The following is a 19,128-nucleotide window of genomic DNA, read 5'->3' on the forward strand; positions in this document are numbered from 1 at the left end:
TCAATGAAGTGGGAAAATTTGCACCCAGAACGTAGTAAAGATTTTGAAGCTACAGTAGGCTGGTGCAACCGTTTCATGAACAGGAAATATCTAGTGTTACGACAAAATAAAAATAAAAATTGCTCAGAAACTACCAGAAGATCTTGATCATAAAATTGTAAGTTTTCATCAGTTTATTATATGGAACCAGCAGGAACACCAGTTTGCAACGGCAAACATTGGAAACATGGATGAAACCCCCATGAATTTTAACATGACGGGCATTAGAACAGTGGAATGTAAAATTATGAAAACTGCGCAAACCAGAAGTACAGGTCATGAAAAGACCAGGTTTACTGTGCATGGCCAACAGGACAAAGTTAAGACCCATGGTAATCTTCAAGTACAAACTTAAATTAAAACTGCCAGCGGGTACTTTTGTACATTTTCATGATGGATGAAAATAATGGAAAACTACGGATAGACAATGTGTGGAACAGGCAGTTCACATAAGGAACTGAGTTTGCTGGTCTGGGATATATATTTCGTAGCTACTTATCTAAAAACAATAAAAATAGATGAGCACCAAATAATATTTACCTGGCGATTATCCCAGGTGTTTTGACATTTCCATTTTAACCCCTCGATGTCTGCTTAAACAAACCATTCAAAGGCTATGCACATGAGGAAAGGAATACATGATGGCGAGTGAAGAAAAATCAGGACAATGTGTGCTGCATCACTTGATGTGCTGGGTGACTCTGCTCAAAGAATGGGATAAAATGAAAGTAGAAACTAATAAAAATAATTTTAAAAGTGCAGTATCTCTTGTGCATTGATGGTATGGAAGATGTTTTATTGTGGGACACTAACGACGAGGCTGAAGCCACCTCATCAGATACAGATTGGGACCCATATTATGGCAGTTTAAACAATGAGAGTATGGATGTGCTTGCTGCCATCTTTGCTTCAGACAAAGATGGTGATTTTGATGAATTCTAAATGTGTTTTTTTTTCAATTAAAAAATTGTTATAATTGTGATAGTACAGATCTATCACCAATGTACATAGTGTATATAGTTACTGTATCTAGACTGTGCTTACAGCGATTGGCTGAGAGCTAAGCCACACCTATTGTCTGGGCCTTAAAGGGTTGTGTCCCTAGCCAGGTCGGATCATTCCGGACTGGTCGGACACATGTGAAGAGCTCCTGTCTTTTGCTAATAAAAGCCTTGGTTTGGATCAACAAGTCTTTGGTTCTTTCAACGAGCTCTACAATTTTATTAGCAAAAGAATTTTTTTTGAAAGGGATGGAGCGTTTAACTCGGCAAGAAAAACTTGATATTGACCCACAGTCAGCTACAGCCTTCAAAGCCTTTAACTTCTGGCTGCTGAACTTTGAAAACTTCCTGAGATTCATTCAGGTAGAGGAGGATACCAGCATCTAACAGCATTGCTGTCTATGGTGTCCTTGAGAGTATACGAGAACATCCAGGATGAGACCAATTACACCGCAGCCATAAAGGTACTGAAAGGACTGTATGATCAACCGGTGAACAGAGTTCATGCCCGGCTCGTGCTTGTGTCGAGGAAGCAACAGCCCGGTGAGTCCAGCAGGGCATATTTACAAGTATTAAAGGCATTGGGCAAGGACTGTAACTGTGTGGACAAAACTGCTGCCGAGATCACAAATGATCTCGTCCGGGAAGCCTATGTGGCCGGGCTCAGATCGAATGAAGTGAGGCTGCGCTTGCTCGAACAAGGGGTAGAAAAACTAGAGGACGTGGCCCGGATTGCAATCACAATGGAGGATGCAGCCTTAAAGTCCACCGAGCTCTCTCGGGACTGGACCCCTCGTTCTGATGTGAGTAGAGTGCCCTTCTACCCTACCACCCCCCGAGATACTGACAGCTTGTCGGCTGCTGCTACACTGCCCCGTGCGAACCCAAAATGTTATTTCTGCGGGAGGGACAAGCACAGCAGGTCCCAGTGCCCAGCAAGAAAAGCCAGGTGCCAGAAGTGCCTTAAAAACGGCCACTTTGCTGCAGTCTGTAGGTCTAAAATGGCCGCCAGCAAACACAGTGCCTCGAGTGAAGCCCAATCGCCGCTATCCCATTCAAACTCTTATTCCCCAGAGCTCTCGTCCAATGAGAGCGAGGGCTCCCCTGCACGGCAACGCCTGACGTCACGGAGACGCCGAACCCGGAAGGGGCAACCCACCCTCGCAACCATGGTGTTGGCCCGCCTCTCGCCCCCGTGCGGAACACTCGACGCTACCGCCGCTGCTGCTGCCGCCACAGCCACCCCCGGGGCCAACGACCTACCCACGCGGTAACGGCCAGGTCGAGAGGTAGAATGCCACCATATGGAGAGCGGTTACACTGGCTCTCCATTCTAAAGGTCTCCCCACCTCTCACTGGCAGGAGGTTCTCACTAGTGCCTTACACTCCATCCGCTCCCTCCTATGTACTGCAAAAAATGCCACCCCCCACGAAAGGATGTTCCTTTTCCCGAGGAAATCCGAATCAGGAACCACTGTACCGGCATGGCTCACCGTCCCTGGCCCCGTCCTTTTGCGACGCCACGTCCGGCACTCAAAGAACGACCCCTTGGTCGACCGAGTGACTCTACTCCGCGAACCAACATTACGCCTACGTTGGGTTCCCAGACGGGCAGGAGGACACTGTTTCGGTGCGGGACCTAGCTCAAGACGCGGTAGACCCAGCAAACCCCCCAACTCCTTATTCTCCAGGCCCCGTGCCGCAACAGAAGGACCAACAGAACCTCAATGACCCGGGCCACCCTGCCAACAACACGACTGGGGAATTGAGCGACAGAGCAGTTGCACCCGACGAGCCCGCTGGCGACACCACTCCAGCAACCCCAATCCCGGCACCACGGCGGTCACGCCGGATGGTCAGACCCCCTGACCGCTAGCTACAGTCCTTGACCTACCCCCTCCTTTCATTCTCTCCCTCATTTTGTTTTTTTTTTCCAGGGTCAATTCACCAAGAAGGGGTGAATGTGATAGTACAGATCTATCACCAATGTACATAGTGTATATAGTTACTGTATCTAGACTGTGCTTACAGCGATTGGCTGAGTGCTAAGCCACACCTATTGTCTGGGCCTTAAAGGGTTGTGTCCCTAGCCAGGTCGGATCATTCTAGACTGGTCGGCCACCTGTGAAGAGCTCCGGTCTTTTGCTAATAAAAGCCTTGGTTTGGATCAACAAGTCTTTGGTTCTTTCGACGAGCTCTACATGATGTGAGTAGAGTGCCCTTCTACCCTACCACCCCCCGAGATACTGACGGCCTGTCGGCTGCTGCTACCCTGCCCCGTGCGAACCCAAAATGTTATTTCTGCGGGAGGGACAAGCACAGCAGGTCCCAGTGCCCAGCAAGAAAAGCCAGGTGCCAGAAGTGCCTTAAAAAGGGCCACTTTGCTGCAGTCTGTAGGTCTAAAATGGCCACCAGCAAACACAGTGCCTCATGTGAAGCCCAACCGCCACTATCCCATTCAAACTCTTCTTCCCCAGAGCTCTCGTCCAATGAGAGCGAGGGCTCCCCTGCACAGCAACGCCTGACGTCACGGAGATGCAAAACCCGGAAGGGGCAGCCCACCCTCGCAAACATGGTGTTGGCCCGCCTCTCGCCCCCGTGCGGAACACTCGACCCGGCCTTGGTCCCGACCATGGCAACCGCTGCTGCTGCCGCCGCCACAGGCACCCCCGTGGCCAACGAGGTACTCACCCTAGCGTCCATCGCCGACGACCACCGGGGCCCGACCGCCGCGACCGATGACCTACGCACCGCCAACCACGAGCAACTACAAACCCCACTACTTACCTTTCATCCGCCGACGCAGCCACAACAGCACTTCTGGGAGTTCCCCCAACCTGCTCCTCCAGCGTTGACTACGTCATCCCGTTGTGTGACATCATCCCGATGTGTAACGTTATCCCGTTGCGTGACGTCATCACGCGAATCTCCCCTGTCAACTGCTTCAATAACACTAAACCAGCAATGCTCTCATCCCCTCACCAGAGCAATGGAACTGATTAAAGTGCATGGACACTACACCAATTGCTTATTTGACTCTGGGTCAACTGACAGATTTATCCAGCCAGATCTGGCCCTCCGTTGGGGACTTGACATTATCCCCACTACCCAGAGGATCTCGTTAGCGACGAGGTCACACTCGACTGGGATAAAGGGGTATTGCATCGCCACGCTGGAAGTACAGGGCATAACGGTCTCCCACTTCAAATTATTTGTCCTTCCCCAATTGTGCGCCCCAGTGTTGCTGGGATTAGACTTTCAGTGACAGTTCCAAACGGTGTCCCTACACTTTGTGGGACCCCACGCCCCCCTCTCGGTCTGCCATCGCCCCACCCCCGAAGCACCCGAGCAACCCGCCCCCTTGCCCCGGGGCCAATCCTGCGGCCTTTCCACACTCCGGATTGCCCCGCCAGCACTCTTCGCAAACCTCACCCCTGGCTGGAAGCCTGTGGCCACCACAAGTCGGCAATATAGTTACGAAAACAGGCAATTCTTTAGGAGTGAGGTGCGTAGATTGCTGGATGAGGGCATCATCGAACCCAGTTCAAGCCCCTGGAGAGCCCAAGTGGTGGTTGTCAAGAACGGGGAAAAACTACGGATGGTGGTTGACTTTCGCCAGACCATTAACCGCTTCACGCTCCTGGATGCGTACCCTCTGCCACGCATCACGGATGTGGTGAACCAGATCGCCCAATACCGCATATTCTCCACCATTGACCTACGTTCGGCCTACCACCAGCTCCCGATCCGCTCCGAGGACTGACCATTCACGGCCTTTGAAGCGAATGGGCGGCTGTATCAATTTCTCAGGGTACCATCCGGGGTCACGAATGGTGTCGCGGTCTTCCAGCGGGAAATGGACCGGATGGTGGACCAGAACGGGCTAACCGCTACCTCCCATATCTGGACAATATCACCATCTACGGCAGGACCACTATGCCAACCTAGACAAATTTCTTCAAATTACCCGTCGGCTGAACCTGACTTACAATTTGGACAAGTGTATCATCGGGACCACACGACTCGCTATTCTAGGTTGCGTGGTGGAGAACGGGATAGTCATGCCAGATCCTGACCGCATGCGTCCCCTAATGAACTTACCCCCCCCCCCCCCACCCATACCCAGAAAGCGCTCAAACGCTGCCTGGGCCTTTTCTCGTATTATGCCCAATGGGTTCCACACTACGCCGACAAGGCGCGTCCTCTTATCAAGACCACCTCCTTTCCCCTCTCGACCGAAGCCAGAGCGGCTTTCGACCGAATCAAATCCGACATCACCGCTGCGACGCTGCACGCGATCGATGAGTCTGTCCCATTTCAAGTCGAGAGTGATGCATCCAACTTCGCCCTGGCAGCTACCTTGAACCAGGACGGTCGGCCTGTAGCCTTCTTCTCCAGAACCCTCCAGGGTCCAGAGAGAAGACACTCCTCGATCGAGAAGGAGGCCCAGGCCATAGTTGAAGCGGAGCGTCATTGGAGACATTACCTCGCTGGGAGGCGCTTTACACTGCGATGGAGAATCGAACTCTCCACCATTAACTATGACATCCTGTACCGGCCTGGTAAGCTCAACGACCCGCCTGACGCGCTCTCCAGGGGGACATGCGTCAGCATACAGATGGACAGACTACAGAAACTCCATGAGGTGCTCTGTTATCCAGGGGTCACTAGGTTTGCCCACTTTGTAAAGGCGCGCAACCTACCCTATACAGTCGAGGAGATCCGCTCCATTACCCGAGCCTGTTCGGTGTGCGCTGAATGCAAGCCCCACTTCTTTCGTCATGATAACTCCCACGTTATCAAGGCCACCCGCCCCTTCGAGCGTCTTAGCGTAGACTTTAAGGGGCCCCTACCATCGACCAATCGTAATACCTACATCCTTACAGACATCGACGAGTACTCCCGCTTCCCGTTCGCTGTGCCCTGCCCAGACACCACTGCCATCTCAGTGATACAGGCCCCTCACAGTATTTACACCATTTTCGGGTACCCCAATTCCATCCACAGTGATAGGGGGTCCTCATTCATGAGCGCAGAGCTGCAACAGTACCTTCTGGAGTGTCGTATCGCTTCAAGCAGGACCACGAGCTACAACTCACGCGGTAACGGCCAGGTCGAGAGGGAGAATGCCACCATATGGTGAGCGGTTACACTGGCTCTCCGGTCTAAAGGTCTCCCCACCTCTCACTGGCAGGAGGTTCTCACTAGTGCCTTACACTCCATCCGCTCCCTCCTATGTACTGCAACAAATGCCACCCCCCACGAAAGGATGTTCCTTTTCCCGAGGAAATCCGAATCAGGAACCACTGTACCGGCATGGCTCACCGTCCCTGGCCCCGTCCTTTTGCGACGCCACGTCCGGCACTCAAAGAACGACCCCTTGGTCGACCGAGTGACTCTACTCCAAGCGAACCCACATTACGCCTACGTTGAGTTCCCAGACGTTTCGGTGCGGGACCTAGCTCAGGACGCGGTAGACCCAGCAAACCCCCCAACCCAACCTTCCCCAACTCTTTATTCCCCAGGCCCCGTGCCGCAACAGAAGGACCAACAGCACCCCAACGACCCGGGCCACCCTGCCGACAACATGACTGGGAAATTGAGCGACGGAGCAGTCGCACCCGACGAGCCCGCTGGCGACACCACTCCAGCGATCCCAATCCCGGCACCACGGCGGTCACGCCGGATCGTCAGACCCCCTGACCGCTACAGTCCTTGACCTACCCCTTCCTTTCATTCTCTCCCTCGTTTTTGTTTTTTTTTCCAGGGTCAGTTCTCCAAGAAGGGGTGAATGTGATAGTACAGATCTATCACCAATGTACATAGTGTATATAGTTACTGTATCTAGACTGTGCTTACAGCGATTGGCTGAGAGCTAATCCACACCTATTGTCTGGGCCTTAAAGGATTGTGTCCCTAGCCAGGTCGGATCATTCCGGACTGGTCGGCCACCTGTGAAGAGCTCCTGTCTTTTGCTAATAAAAGCCTTGGTTTGGATCAACAAGTCTTTGATTCTTTCAACGAGCTCTACAATAATATACTGGTAGCATGAAAATTAGTTGTAGTTGGGTTTTTTATTTCGGTTTTTCACCGAATCAGTTCCCAAGGGTCAACTTACACGCTGAATCAGCATCCAGCAATTTTTGAAATGAATTTAAGGTCTGAAATGGATATCTGCCATATAAGTTGACCCCCATTTTTTGAGAGATTTTTGAGGGTTTCAAGATTTGATTTGTTTGCCAAAATATACAGTAATCTGTTTTTGTGAAGATATTTGAGAATCATTTTAGGAAGAACAATGGGAATAATTTTCTGTTTTCCTTTAAACTAATCCCATGAGATCTTTGGTCTACTTGAGAGAGCAGTTGGGAATGCAGTTTAATTTAACACTGACAGAAATGCATATTAAACCGAAACTTCCTCAGTTCAATGCTGAATTGTCAACATTGACTTTTGTGCTCGAATCCCTTGTGTGAAACTTGAACCTTTAACCCTTTGACAAAGAGAAAAATCAATCTTATCAAATTATAATTTTGACTTTTCAGTTGACAGCTCCAGAAACCTGCAGCTAAACCAATGGGACTGCATTGGAACAGGCTGCAGCGCTGCTACAGTGTCAGCAAGCCAGGTTCAAATCTGGCACTGTCCGTAAGGTGCCGGTATGCTCTCCATGTGTTGGTGTGGGTTCTTTCCAGGTGCTCCGGTTTCCTCCAACACTCCAGTGACATAGAGATTTTGAAGGCTAATTGGTCAGTTGAGTGTATTTGGGCAGTGTGGGCTTGTCAGCAGGAAAGCCTGTTACCGTGCAGTATCACACAAATAAAAATATTTTTTTTTAATATTGAAAAGCCCAAACTCACAATTAGAAACATAATAGTATGTTATGTACCAATAAAATTAATAAACTTTCATTACTTTCCATTTAATGTTCAAATTAAAACCCCAAATATTTGTGGAGGATGGGAGGAAACCAGAGAACCTGGAGGAAACCTACATAGATATGGGGAGAACATACAAATTCTTTACAGACAGCACCAGACTCGAACCTGGGTTGCTGGCATTGTAATAGCACTAATCGCTATGCTAACTGAGCCACCCTATTATAATGTAAGAAGTTTTTTTTTTAACCAGAATAACTGGTGCAATTCTTTGAGAATCAGGATTTCCATTCTTATTCTTGATGCTGTTTTCCTTGCCAGAAGAATCCAAAAACTTACCCACATGCTGCCACTCTTATCAATTATTGGTTAAGACCATAAGACGACTAGACATAGGAGCAGAAATAGGCTAATCAGCACATCGAGTCTGCCCCACCGTTCAATAATTTTCCCACATCCCTAATGCCTGGTCTTCTGCTCATAACCTTTGATGTTCTGGCTAACCAAGAACCTATCAATTTGTCCCTTAAATTCACTCAACAACTTCACCTCCATTATCACCTGTGGCAACAAATTCCACAGATTTGCCACTTGTTCAGTATAGAAATTCCCCTGCATCTCTGTTCTAAGTGGACACCCTTCAATAATGAAGCTGTGTTTATTTTAATTTCTGATATGGCCTAAGCCCCTGAGGGGTCTCCAATCCCCAGCTAATCTGGCACTTGCCACAGTGATGATAGAAAAAGCCAGAAAAACTCAGACCTGTAACTGCAAAGATGAGGCCGGATTCTTTTTGCATCTTTACTGTTTATTTCAGATTTCTAGTAACTGGAGTTTTTTTGTGTGTTTCCATTAGTCTGGTAGATATGGTCTAGCATGACTTGAATAAATGGAAATAGCAGATTGAATTAATCGCATGCACAATAGCGACATCTAGTTTAAATAAATTTTATCAGCTTGATGGAGACTGGATTGAGCTTCAGTGTTTGTTTCCTTGAGTATCTTTCTTTGCATTTCAAATTCAAACCTTTTTTTACAATAATAACATCTTAGTTCTCTTGCTGATTTTTTAATCTGGTACATGGTTCCTGCAACAAACGCTGACAAACCCAACCAATGCTGCAAAAGGCTCCAAAATCAGAAAAAAGTATTTCATAATGTCACATCGTAGCTCCAATCAAAGGTAGAGTGTGTATCACACAGGGGTGCAGTGCTAATTTTTTGACCAAAAACAGTGACAAGTAGATCTCGCAAGGCTTGGCCTTGGTGTCCACCATGTTGTATTTGATGTTGTATAATTAAGAGAAAATGGTAGGATGATGAAGGAGGACGACCAGTCATGGAACAAACAGGTTCCTTGTATGTTCGGAATAGCGCTCAGGGGAGTGGGTGTCTGGAGATGCCCATTAGATGCTGGAGCAGTGCTCTGGTGAGCTTCGGTAACACTGTATCCCTAATTGTTAACACATACTTTTGAGGCAGAAGACATTCGATGTCTTATGAGAACATTTACTAGTGCATGAAGATTTGATTCAGGCCAAATTTGGTTGGGTGTATCTTCTGATATATTTTTGTGAATGATAGGGTGGGAGTGAGGAGGATGCTAGGGTATGCCTTGTTGCTAGAGGTCATTCTGGCCCTGAGCCATGATTTATCCAGGTATGAATAATTGGTTTAGTGTTATCACACATCCTCTACTCTTGATCAAATTTTGCTAGTTCATCCTCTAACAAACCATTATTTCACATTTTTCATGATACAGCAGTTCATTTACTCCATCAAGGCCATGCCAGCTCACAGAAACTGAAAAAAAAGATCTCATGGAGGGAGTAGGATTCATTTAGAGGCACAGAGGTCACCATTGGCACTGTGGTCTGAAGGGCCCATTTCTGTGCTGTACAATTACATTATTCTTAACTAATCCCAATCATCTCACACTTCCCTGTCACCCATTCACTTTCATATGCTCATCAACTCCATCCTGATTCTTTTACTGTCCAGCTACACAAGGGATAATTCACAGTAACCAATCAACTATCTGACTCATTAGATAAGCATAGAATTTTATCATTTCAGGTAATGAACCATTTCTCTTTTCTTCGGTAACCCTTCTGCTCCACCTTTATCCCCCTTTTTTGTTCCCTGTCCTAACCACCTCCACATAAGCCCCCCACTCATTCTCATCCCCTCTCCTCTTTGGTTACATTCACAACACCCTCCCCATCCTATCTTTCTCCCAAATGGATTCTTCTACTCTCTCTCATCCCCCATCCTTCAATCCCATTTGTTCTCTCTTTGTAGCAACATTTTCAACTTTATATCAGATTTCAGTACTGGCAGTCTTTGTCTCCAATCATCCACTCCATTGTATGAGACTCACCTTTCTCCACTTAACACCTTTAATTCTCTTGCCCCTCTTTCCTTTATCTGGCAATTGCCAGTCCTCCCATTATATTTCATCTTCACCTAGTTGGCCAATTCAATGTGGGGCCTGTACCTCACTCTTCCCATCTTGTCCTTTGGACACTGCTTCTGTTGTAATGTTCTGGAGTCCTGATGAAATGCTTTGGTCTGAAATGTCGACTATTCTTTTAGTTTCACTGATGATGCTTGGCCCACAGAGTTCCTCTGGCAGCTTGTGTTTGACTTCAGATTCCCACAGACAATACCATAGGTCATAATTGAAACATACTTCTGTTGAGGCAGAAACATCACTTGGTGTACCACTCATAATATCAGATCGATATGGAACCAATTTATTCTTTTGGAAATATTGGAAACAACATTGGAAAGCACTGAAAACCATTCTCACTGAGAACAGAGAGCGTGCTAGGTGGTGTGGATCGTTGATGAATGCTGCTGCTCTCCAAAAGCAGCAGTCCCTGTAGATGTTCTTGATGATGGAGAAGGCTTTCCCTGTGGCATCCTGGGCTGTGTCCACTACCTTTTGCAGGGCTGTGTCCACTACTTTTTACACTCAGGGGTATTGGTGGTCCCCATACCAGACTGGGTTGCAGCCGGTCAGCACTTTCCACCACACATTTGTAGAAATTTGCCAGTTTCTGATGTCATATCAAACCAATGCAATTACCTCCGTTATTCCCAGAGCAATACATCTCAATAAACTCTCTCAAATGTGGTTCAGCAAGGCATTAATGCCAGCTGCATTCACATGCAGAGGAGATGACCAAGTGGTTGGTAACTATGGTGGCAGACAAGTGAGGGGCTCTGAGGCTGAATAACACACAGGTGGTGGGCTGTTGGTGACTTGAGGTGAGGAACCCATGCAGGCTGTGGGCTGCTGGAGGCAGAGGTCAAGGGACTCACATCAGGCTGCAGACTGCGGGAGACTGCCTCAAGACTGGCTGAAGGAGTACCAGGTATTGGAACCAACATATGAGAGGGTGCCGAGGGCACTGAGGGTTTTCTGATCTTGTCTCAGGTGGCTGATGCTTTGGAAAGAAGGCGGTGTGAGTACGGAGGCTGCAGGAGCACTGGAGGCGGATCCATGGTCACTCAATGGGGTCTATCTTTTGCTTCTCTTTCTATGACTGTAAGGGGCACCATAATTTCAGATGGAGAATCTTAGTTCTGCCTAACAGTAGACTAAAGGAAATTTCATGTTATATCACATTTTCTGTTTTATTATATGAAAATAAAAGGAATCTTGAATGGAATTCAATTTCATACTCAATTTTACAATTGATATATCGGGTAATGGAAGTTTACCATATATTCCACTTATTTTATGTACATGTGGGAAACCAGGTAACACATTGTAAAAGAAAACTAAACTGGAGAAGAACCCATCAATTAACATTTTTCTCAGCAAGCAGGAGTTCATAGGTTTAGAAAGAATTCGGAAACAGAGAAAATTATACTGGAGACTTTGAACATTCAAACTTCATCCTTTTTTTGTTACAACTTTGCACAGAGAGGCAGCTACAACAATCATATCATAAAGTTTAGTTCAGTCTGTTAAATTACAGCAAAAGACATACTCAGCAAGTCAGACCACATCTGTGGAAACAGTTAATGTTTCAGTTGGAAGAAGCTTCTAAGGATTGTTGACCTAAAATGTTAACTCTCTCCACAGATGCAGCCTGACAAGTTGAGTACTAGAAGCTCGTTCTGTTTTCATTTTAGATTTCCAGTATATATTTTCTGAAGGCACCATTGTAACATTTTACATTTCTGCTCATTACTTCATGTGACAGGGTTTTGTTGTCAAGGAATATTTATTCTCCTTCCTTCAGTTTGTGAAGCTGATAACAAGCCACCTTTCTGGTGAAAGTATTTCCACAATGTTCATCAGATGGGGGGAGGGGGGCGCTTGTGGAGGTGAAGAGGTTTCAAAGGTTTAGATCCAGTGACGATGAAGGAAGAGCGTTATATTCTTAAGTAAGGAATGCGAGCATTTTAGTGGGGAGGTGCAGGTTATGGAGATCTCAAGGGCCTGCTGCATCTTTCCCCGCTGATGGCAGAGGCCATAATTGTGGTAAGTGCTGTCAGAGCAGTCGAGTCAAGTAATTACAGTGCATTGATTGCAAGCAATCACCACAGGGTGTCCCTCTGGCAGAAACTCTGAATGCTTAGGGTACTGGACAGATGCCAGTCAGACTACTTGTCTGAATAGTGTGAGCTTCTGGATTGTTATTGGTTACATCTCCACCCAAGCAAGTGGATAGTATTCCATTATATTCCTAACATTTTTCCTTGTGGTGGTAGGAAAATATTAGAGTGGATAGAAGTGATTCACTCATTTCAGAATACTGGACCTGTGAATCTAGTCATGATCACATAGTCGCAAGTCACAAACTTGAAAAGGGTATTTGTGTTTTGAATAAGTGAGAAAACTTAAATGGAATGCTTGTGTAGAGAGACTTACTGGATTGGCAATATTTTAAAATAGTGGTTAGAACTTTTTTTTCAGAAGGGATGCTCACCAAAACTGTTCAATGTGGAACAGGCTCCGTCTCTGAACTGATTGTAACATGTACCCAGATGGTACATTAGTCGAGGTTTTGATACAAATGATAGTGTATCATTTAGGGAGGTATTGAAGGAGTGTTTCAAAATCTATGTTCTCAGGTCTTCTACTGATGGGCTGAGGAATTGCCCAAACGAAGAGCTGAATGGAACAGACAAATACCAGACTGCTGATCTTCATGGGCATAGCCCAGCACCCTTATGCATGTCCAGTCCATAAAATGTTGTGTAAAAGCTTCATCCATTCAAATTTCCATCATGTTAATGGATCCAGCTGTACATGTAGGGCATACATTTACAGAGCATTTGTGGGTTTTCATCACACGGCACATTTAGCATAGCGGTTAGTGCAGTGCTGTTATAGCACCAGTGATCGGGACTGGGGTTCAAATCCCATGTTGTCTGTAATGAGTTGGTACGTTCTTCCTGTGCCTTCATGGATTTTTCCTAGGATCTCCAGTTTCCTCCCACTGTTTGAAATATACCAGGGGTTGTAGGTTAATTGGGTGAAATTGGGCTGCATGGACTCATGTGCCGAAATGGCCTGTTACCGTGTTGTATGGTTCTAAAAAAAGAACCAGATTTGCAATGCATGAGCAGATCGGTGAATGGAGGTTTGAAGGGCACTCAGAGTGACACCCAGTGGACATCCTGATGTCTGCAGTGCGTTCTTAGAGATTGCAAACCTGCATTTTCTATCCTGAATGTCTCAATGAATGCATTCTTGACATCCCTTTATGGGATTAATTATCACAATAAGGAGTTATGATTAGCTAGATTTTACAAATTATATCAAAAAGCAAAGCACCTGAAAATAGCAATTCTTTGTCTTAAATCCCATGGTGCATAACACTGATTTTGTGCCTGGGAAGTAGTATCTGACAAGAATTCTGCAAAACCAAGAACACAACAATGATCTTTATCATCAAGTGGCAATCCATCTGTTATGATAGGCAGGGAAGACCAAAGATGTATGTGAAGAGCAAGGGGGAAATAGAGAAATGTAATTTAAAAGAAAAACTTGTTGTGCTGAGGACTTGATTGATAAAACTGTATTTATTCTCAATTTTTAATTTAATTCTCAGCCAGGGACCTGATTTTGATTCAATGCATTTACTCCTCTCTGGACAGGACATGGGCCCTACGTGATTCTGACAACTGCACGTTTCTCAACGATGACAGCATTGTCAGCCCACAATCTAAACAGGTACTGATTTACTGTTTTATAACCCTTTAGTGCACCTTAGCTGGTCAAATGATTTCTATTCCATTAATCTTTTGAAGGCCACTCAGTATAGGTTTCACTGTCTAGTTTTCAGACAGCAAATTGTGAATGTAATGCAGCAACTCACCTGGAAAGAATCATCCTCCACTACATCTTATGGTAGAAGCAGGAACGTGGTGTATCCATCCACCTCATTCCCACCAACAAGGCAGAGTTAAACTGGACAATTTTGCTTCCTGTCTTATTTACCCATAGAAAATAGCAACTATCAGAATTACTATCAATGTAACAAAATTTTCTATTTTTGGCAGCCTTAGCAGCTGACGTGGACATTTACCCCTCCATAAATCTTCGTCCGCGAAGCCAAGCCAAAGATTGTGCATTACAGATGAAAAAATTGCTATAAATTAGTGCAAAAGAAGACAAAAATGTGAGGTAGGGTCTGTGGTTTGTTGTTTATTCAGAAATATTTTGGTGGAGGGAAAATGCTCTTTTTGTTTGTCTTCAAGCTCTTATACTTCCTTCCTGATGGTAGCAGGGAGAAGAGGGCATAGTCTGGGTGGTGAGAGTCCTTGATGATAGAGGCTGTTTTCTTGAGACAGTGCCTCTTGCAGATACCCTTAATTTTCTTTTCTTTCTTTGGCTTGGTTTCACGGACAAAGATTTATGGAAGGGTAATGTCCACGTCAGCTGCAGGCTCGTTTGTGGCTGACAAGTCCGATGCGGGACAGGCAGACACGGTGGCAGCGGAAAATTGGTTGGTTGGGGTTTGGTTTTGGGTTTTTCGTCCTTTGTCTTTTGTCAGTGAGGTGGGCTCTCCGGTCTTCTTCAAAGGAGGTTGCTGCCCGCCGAACTGTGAGGCGCCAAGACGCATGGTTTGAGGCGATATCAGCCCACTGGCGGTGGTCAATGTGGCAGGCACCAACAGATTTCTTTAGGCAGTCCTTGTACCTCTTCTTTGGTGCACCTCTGTCACGGTGGCCAGTGGAGAGTTCGCCATATAACACGATCTTGGGAAGGCTATGGTCCTCCATTCTGGAGACATGACCTACCCAGCGCAGTTGGATCTTCAGCAGCATTGATTCGATGCTGTCGGCCTCTGCCATCTCGAGTACTTCGATGTTAGGGACGAAGTCGCTCCAATGAATGTTGAGGATGGAGCGGAGACAACACTGGTGGAAGCGTTCTAGGAGCCGTAGGTGATGCCGGTAGAGGACCCATGATTTGGAGCCGAACAAGAGTGTGGGTATGACAACGGCTCAGTATACGCTAATCTTTGTGAGGTTTTTCCAGACTCTTTTGTGTAGTCTTCCAAAGGCGCTATTTGCCTTGGCGAGTCTGTTGTCTATCTCGTTGTCGATCCTTGCATCTGATGAAATGGTGCAGCCGAGATAGGTAAACTGGTTGACCATTTTGAGTTTAATAGAGAGAAGACTAATGCCCATGATGGTGCTGGCTGAGTTCAAACTCTCTACAGCTTTTTCCAGCCTGCGTATTGACACCTCCATACCAGACAGTGATGCAACCTGTCAGAATGCTCTGCATGGTATACCTGGAACAATTTACAAGAGTCTTTGGCAACAAACCAAATGTCCTCAAACTCCCAATGAAATATGGACACTGGCAAACCTTCTTCATGACTCTATCACATGAAAGCCCAAGGATAGATCTACAGAGATGTTGACACACAGGAATTTGGTGTTCTTTGCCCTTTCCACTGCTGACCCCTCGGTGAAAACTGGGTTATATTCTCCTAGTTTCCCCTTCCTAAAGTCCACACCCAGTTCCTTATCTTTGATGTGGTTGTGACATGGATCAGTGTGCTGATCTATCTCATTCTTCCACCCTTCCTCATTGCCGTCTATGATTCTGCCGACATCTGTGGTGTCATCAGCAAATTTATAGATGGCACTTGAATTGTGCCAAGCATGGACGTAAAGAGAGTAAAGCACTAAGCATGCATCCTTGAGGTGTATGTGTGTTGATTGTTAGTGAGGTGACACTGTTACTGATTCACATTGACTGTGGTCTACTGATGAGGAAGTCAAGGATCCAGTTGCAGAAAGAAGTGCAGAGGCCCAGGTTTTGAAGCTTGTTGACCAGCACTGAGGGTAAGATGGTGCTGAAAGCTGAGCTGCTATCAATGCCTGATGTACATGTTTCTGTTCTCTAGGTGATCCAGGGCTGAGTGGAGAGCCAATGAGATTGCATTTTCTGTAATCCCATTGCAGGCAGATTTTCCTGATTTGATAACATAACTTCAATCCACTACACCTCCACAAATGCATTTGTGACATTTAGTATATTGCAGAGAGATCCTATTCTACATTTTCGATATGTGACAAAAATTGTTCATAGAATTATAGCAATAAATATTAATTCTCAATAATCAAAGCTTTTTTTTAAATCACAATGAGGGATGAGACATGGTTACCCTATAGCCCTCTGCTTTTGATTTAGTAGTTGAGCCACTAGCTCTTGCTATAAGAGCAAATGAAGATTTTAGAGGCTTGTTTAGAGGACCTATTGAACATTGGTTATCTCTAATATGCAGATGACCTTTTACTTTTTTGCATGCACTCCAGAGGTATCCATACCAAAGATATTGTCGCCTCTTAGATGCTTTAGTAAATTTGCAGGAAATAAACAATCTGCATGAGCAAACTATTACCACTAAAAAGGCCCACTTAGTCTATATTATCCTTTTAAGATAGTGAAAGATCAAGTTAAATATCTAGGTATTATGATATCTTAGGAAAGTTTGTAGTTTTATTTAATCAGATTAAAACAATACTCTCTGGGTGACCACCACTTTCTCTTAATTTGATTAAAATGAATATTTTACCAAAATTTTTACATTTATTTCAATTGTTACCAATTTTTATTTCTAAGTCTTTCTTTGACACATTGCAATCATCTATTATGTCACAAAGAAATAAACCAAGAATAAATAAGTTATCTTCAGAACACAAGAAATGATGGAGGTCTGTCATTACCTAAATTTTAGATTTTATTATTGGGTAATGAACATAAGGAATATGTTATTGTTCTTACAGTATGATAATAGAGATGACTGCCCCAATTGGATGGAAACAGAATTGAAATCCCTTAAGAATACTTCCTTGTGGATGGTATTGGCCCAGTCGGCTGCTGCCAGCTCCACACAGGCTTTGAATGGCCAAGAGAGGGAGCCGACAGTAGTTCTAGTTGAAACCCCATGACCACAGGTCTGCATCCAAGATGACGGCGCCTCTGAATCGGCAGCAGCCACAAGGGGCTGCAGACTCTCGGACTGGAGCAGGGCACCAGAGGACAGGAAGATCATGCACCATCTGAGAGGGAGAAGCAGAGATGACCTACAGGGACGGTGAACATGGCGGCAACTCAGTGAGGGGATCTGTGGCTGAGGGACCAGTGCATGAGGTGAGCTGCTGGCAACTCTAGCCAAGGAACCTATGGAAGCTGCAGGCTGCTGGACACTGGCTCAAACTGATGGAGGGATACCAGATATCTGAACCAAGATGCGAAGGGGTACCAAGTGCATTGGAGGGTCCCTGACTGTGTCAGAGGTTCAGATCTGGAGATCCAGATCTGGAGCTCGGGCTGCCAATAATTTGGATTGAGTTCTGTGTGGCTGCAGAGGCTGCGGAAGTGCTGGAGATGAATCTACGGACACGGTGACTCTGGTTGGGGGGGGGGGGGGGGAGTGGGGAATGACTCTCTTTTCCTTCTCTTTCCCTGACTGTAAGATGTGCTAAGGCAATTCCTGCCAGGGGCGAATCTGTCTGCCTTGTAGCAGGCAAAAATAAATTTTGTGTAAAATACTGTTTTATTACTATGACAATAAATTGAATCTGGAAATCTTAAATCTTTAAATCCTGATAGATTGAGCAAAATTTCACACAAGTACTGCTCATATAGTCTCAAAAATTGAAGGAAACAAGGATCAGGTTGTATTTTGTCCTTTTTTTGAGGGAACTCAGAAAACCAGAGCTCGTCATTAATAATTACATTGATGTTTTTCTTATAAGAATCCTTTCCATGATGCAAAAGGTCATCAATCATCAGGGGCTTACAATTATACTGAACAGTATCTGCTATAATTTGCTGATGCTTACAGCCATCTTCAGTGTTTTGAACATTTTACTGTTGCAGTGACTAGTGGGGGACCACAAGGCTCAGTGTTGGGACCACTGTTTTTTAACAATATATTTCAATGACTTAGATGTGGGAATAGAAAGCAGCATCTCCACATCACCCTAAGCTGGGTAGCAGGGTTAGTTGTGTCAAGTTAGTTGAGTGGGCCAAGGCATGGCAGATGAAATATAATATGGATAAATGTGAGGTTATCCACTTTGGAGGTAAGAACAGGAGAGAAGATTATTACCTAAATGGTATCTGTTTAGGAAAAGGAGAGATGCAATGATTCCTGGGTGTCGCTGTGCATCAGTCATTGAAAGTGGACATGCAGGTACAGCAGGCAGTGAGGGAAGTGAATGGTATGTTGGCATTCATAGCAAGAGGATTCAAGCACAGGAGCAGAGAGGTTCTACTGCAGCTGTACAGGGCCCTGGTGTGACCACATCTAGAGTATTGTGTACAGTTTTGGTCTCCTTTTCTGAAGAAAGGCATCTTTGCCATGGAAGGAGTGCAGAGGAGGTTCACTAAATTAATCCCAGAGATTACAGGACTGACATATGAAGAAAGCCTGGAATTTAGAAGATTGAGGGGGGATCTTATAGATGCAGGAAGGTTGTTCCCAATGTTGGGGAAAACCAGAACCAGGTGACACAGTTTAATGATAAACTCAGAGAAGAATTTTTAGGACTGAGAGAAAATTTTTTTTTCTCTCAGAGAGTGGTGAATCCGTGGAATTCTGACACAGGAAGTAGGTGAAGCTGGTTCCTTATACACATTTAAGAGGAAGTTGTATTTGGCCCTTGTGGTTAAGGGGATCAGGGGGTATTGGGGAGAAGGCAGGAACTGGATACTGAGT

General features: G+C 45.6%; 1 protein-coding gene across 2 annotated transcripts; it reads left to right on the plus strand.

The window, feature by feature from the left end:
- Positions 1-1,172: 1,172 nt before the first annotated feature.
- On the plus strand, positions 1,173-14,114 carry LOC138749231 (uncharacterized). 2 transcript variants are annotated; one of them, XM_069910355.1, is made up of 2 exons: positions 1,173-3,246; positions 14,039-14,114. In XM_069910355.1, the coding sequence occupies exon 1, from the start codon at positions 1,442-1,444 to the stop codon at positions 2,312-2,314; it is 873 nt and encodes a 290-aa protein (XP_069766456.1). In that variant the 5' UTR covers positions 1,173-1,441; the 3' UTR covers positions 2,315-3,246; positions 14,039-14,114. The 2 variants fall into 2 exon arrangements, with proteins under 2 accessions (XP_069766456.1, XP_069766462.1); XM_069910361.1 differs by lacking the exon at positions 14,039-14,114 and adding an exon at positions 6,566-6,651.
- The last annotated feature ends 5,014 nt before the right edge of the window (positions 14,115-19,128 follow it).

Source organism: Narcine bancroftii, chromosome 1 (assembly GCF_036971445.1).
Source record: "Narcine bancroftii isolate sNarBan1 chromosome 1, sNarBan1.hap1, whole genome shotgun sequence".
Lineage (NCBI taxonomy): Eukaryota > Metazoa > Chordata > Chondrichthyes > Torpediniformes > Narcinidae > Narcine > Narcine bancroftii.

What these genes read in the sequence shown, in the direction of transcription:
- LOC138749231 (XM_069910355.1), top strand. Translation starts at nt 1,442, where the DNA reads ATGGTGTCCTTGAGAGTATACGAGAACATCCAGGATGAGACCAATTAC.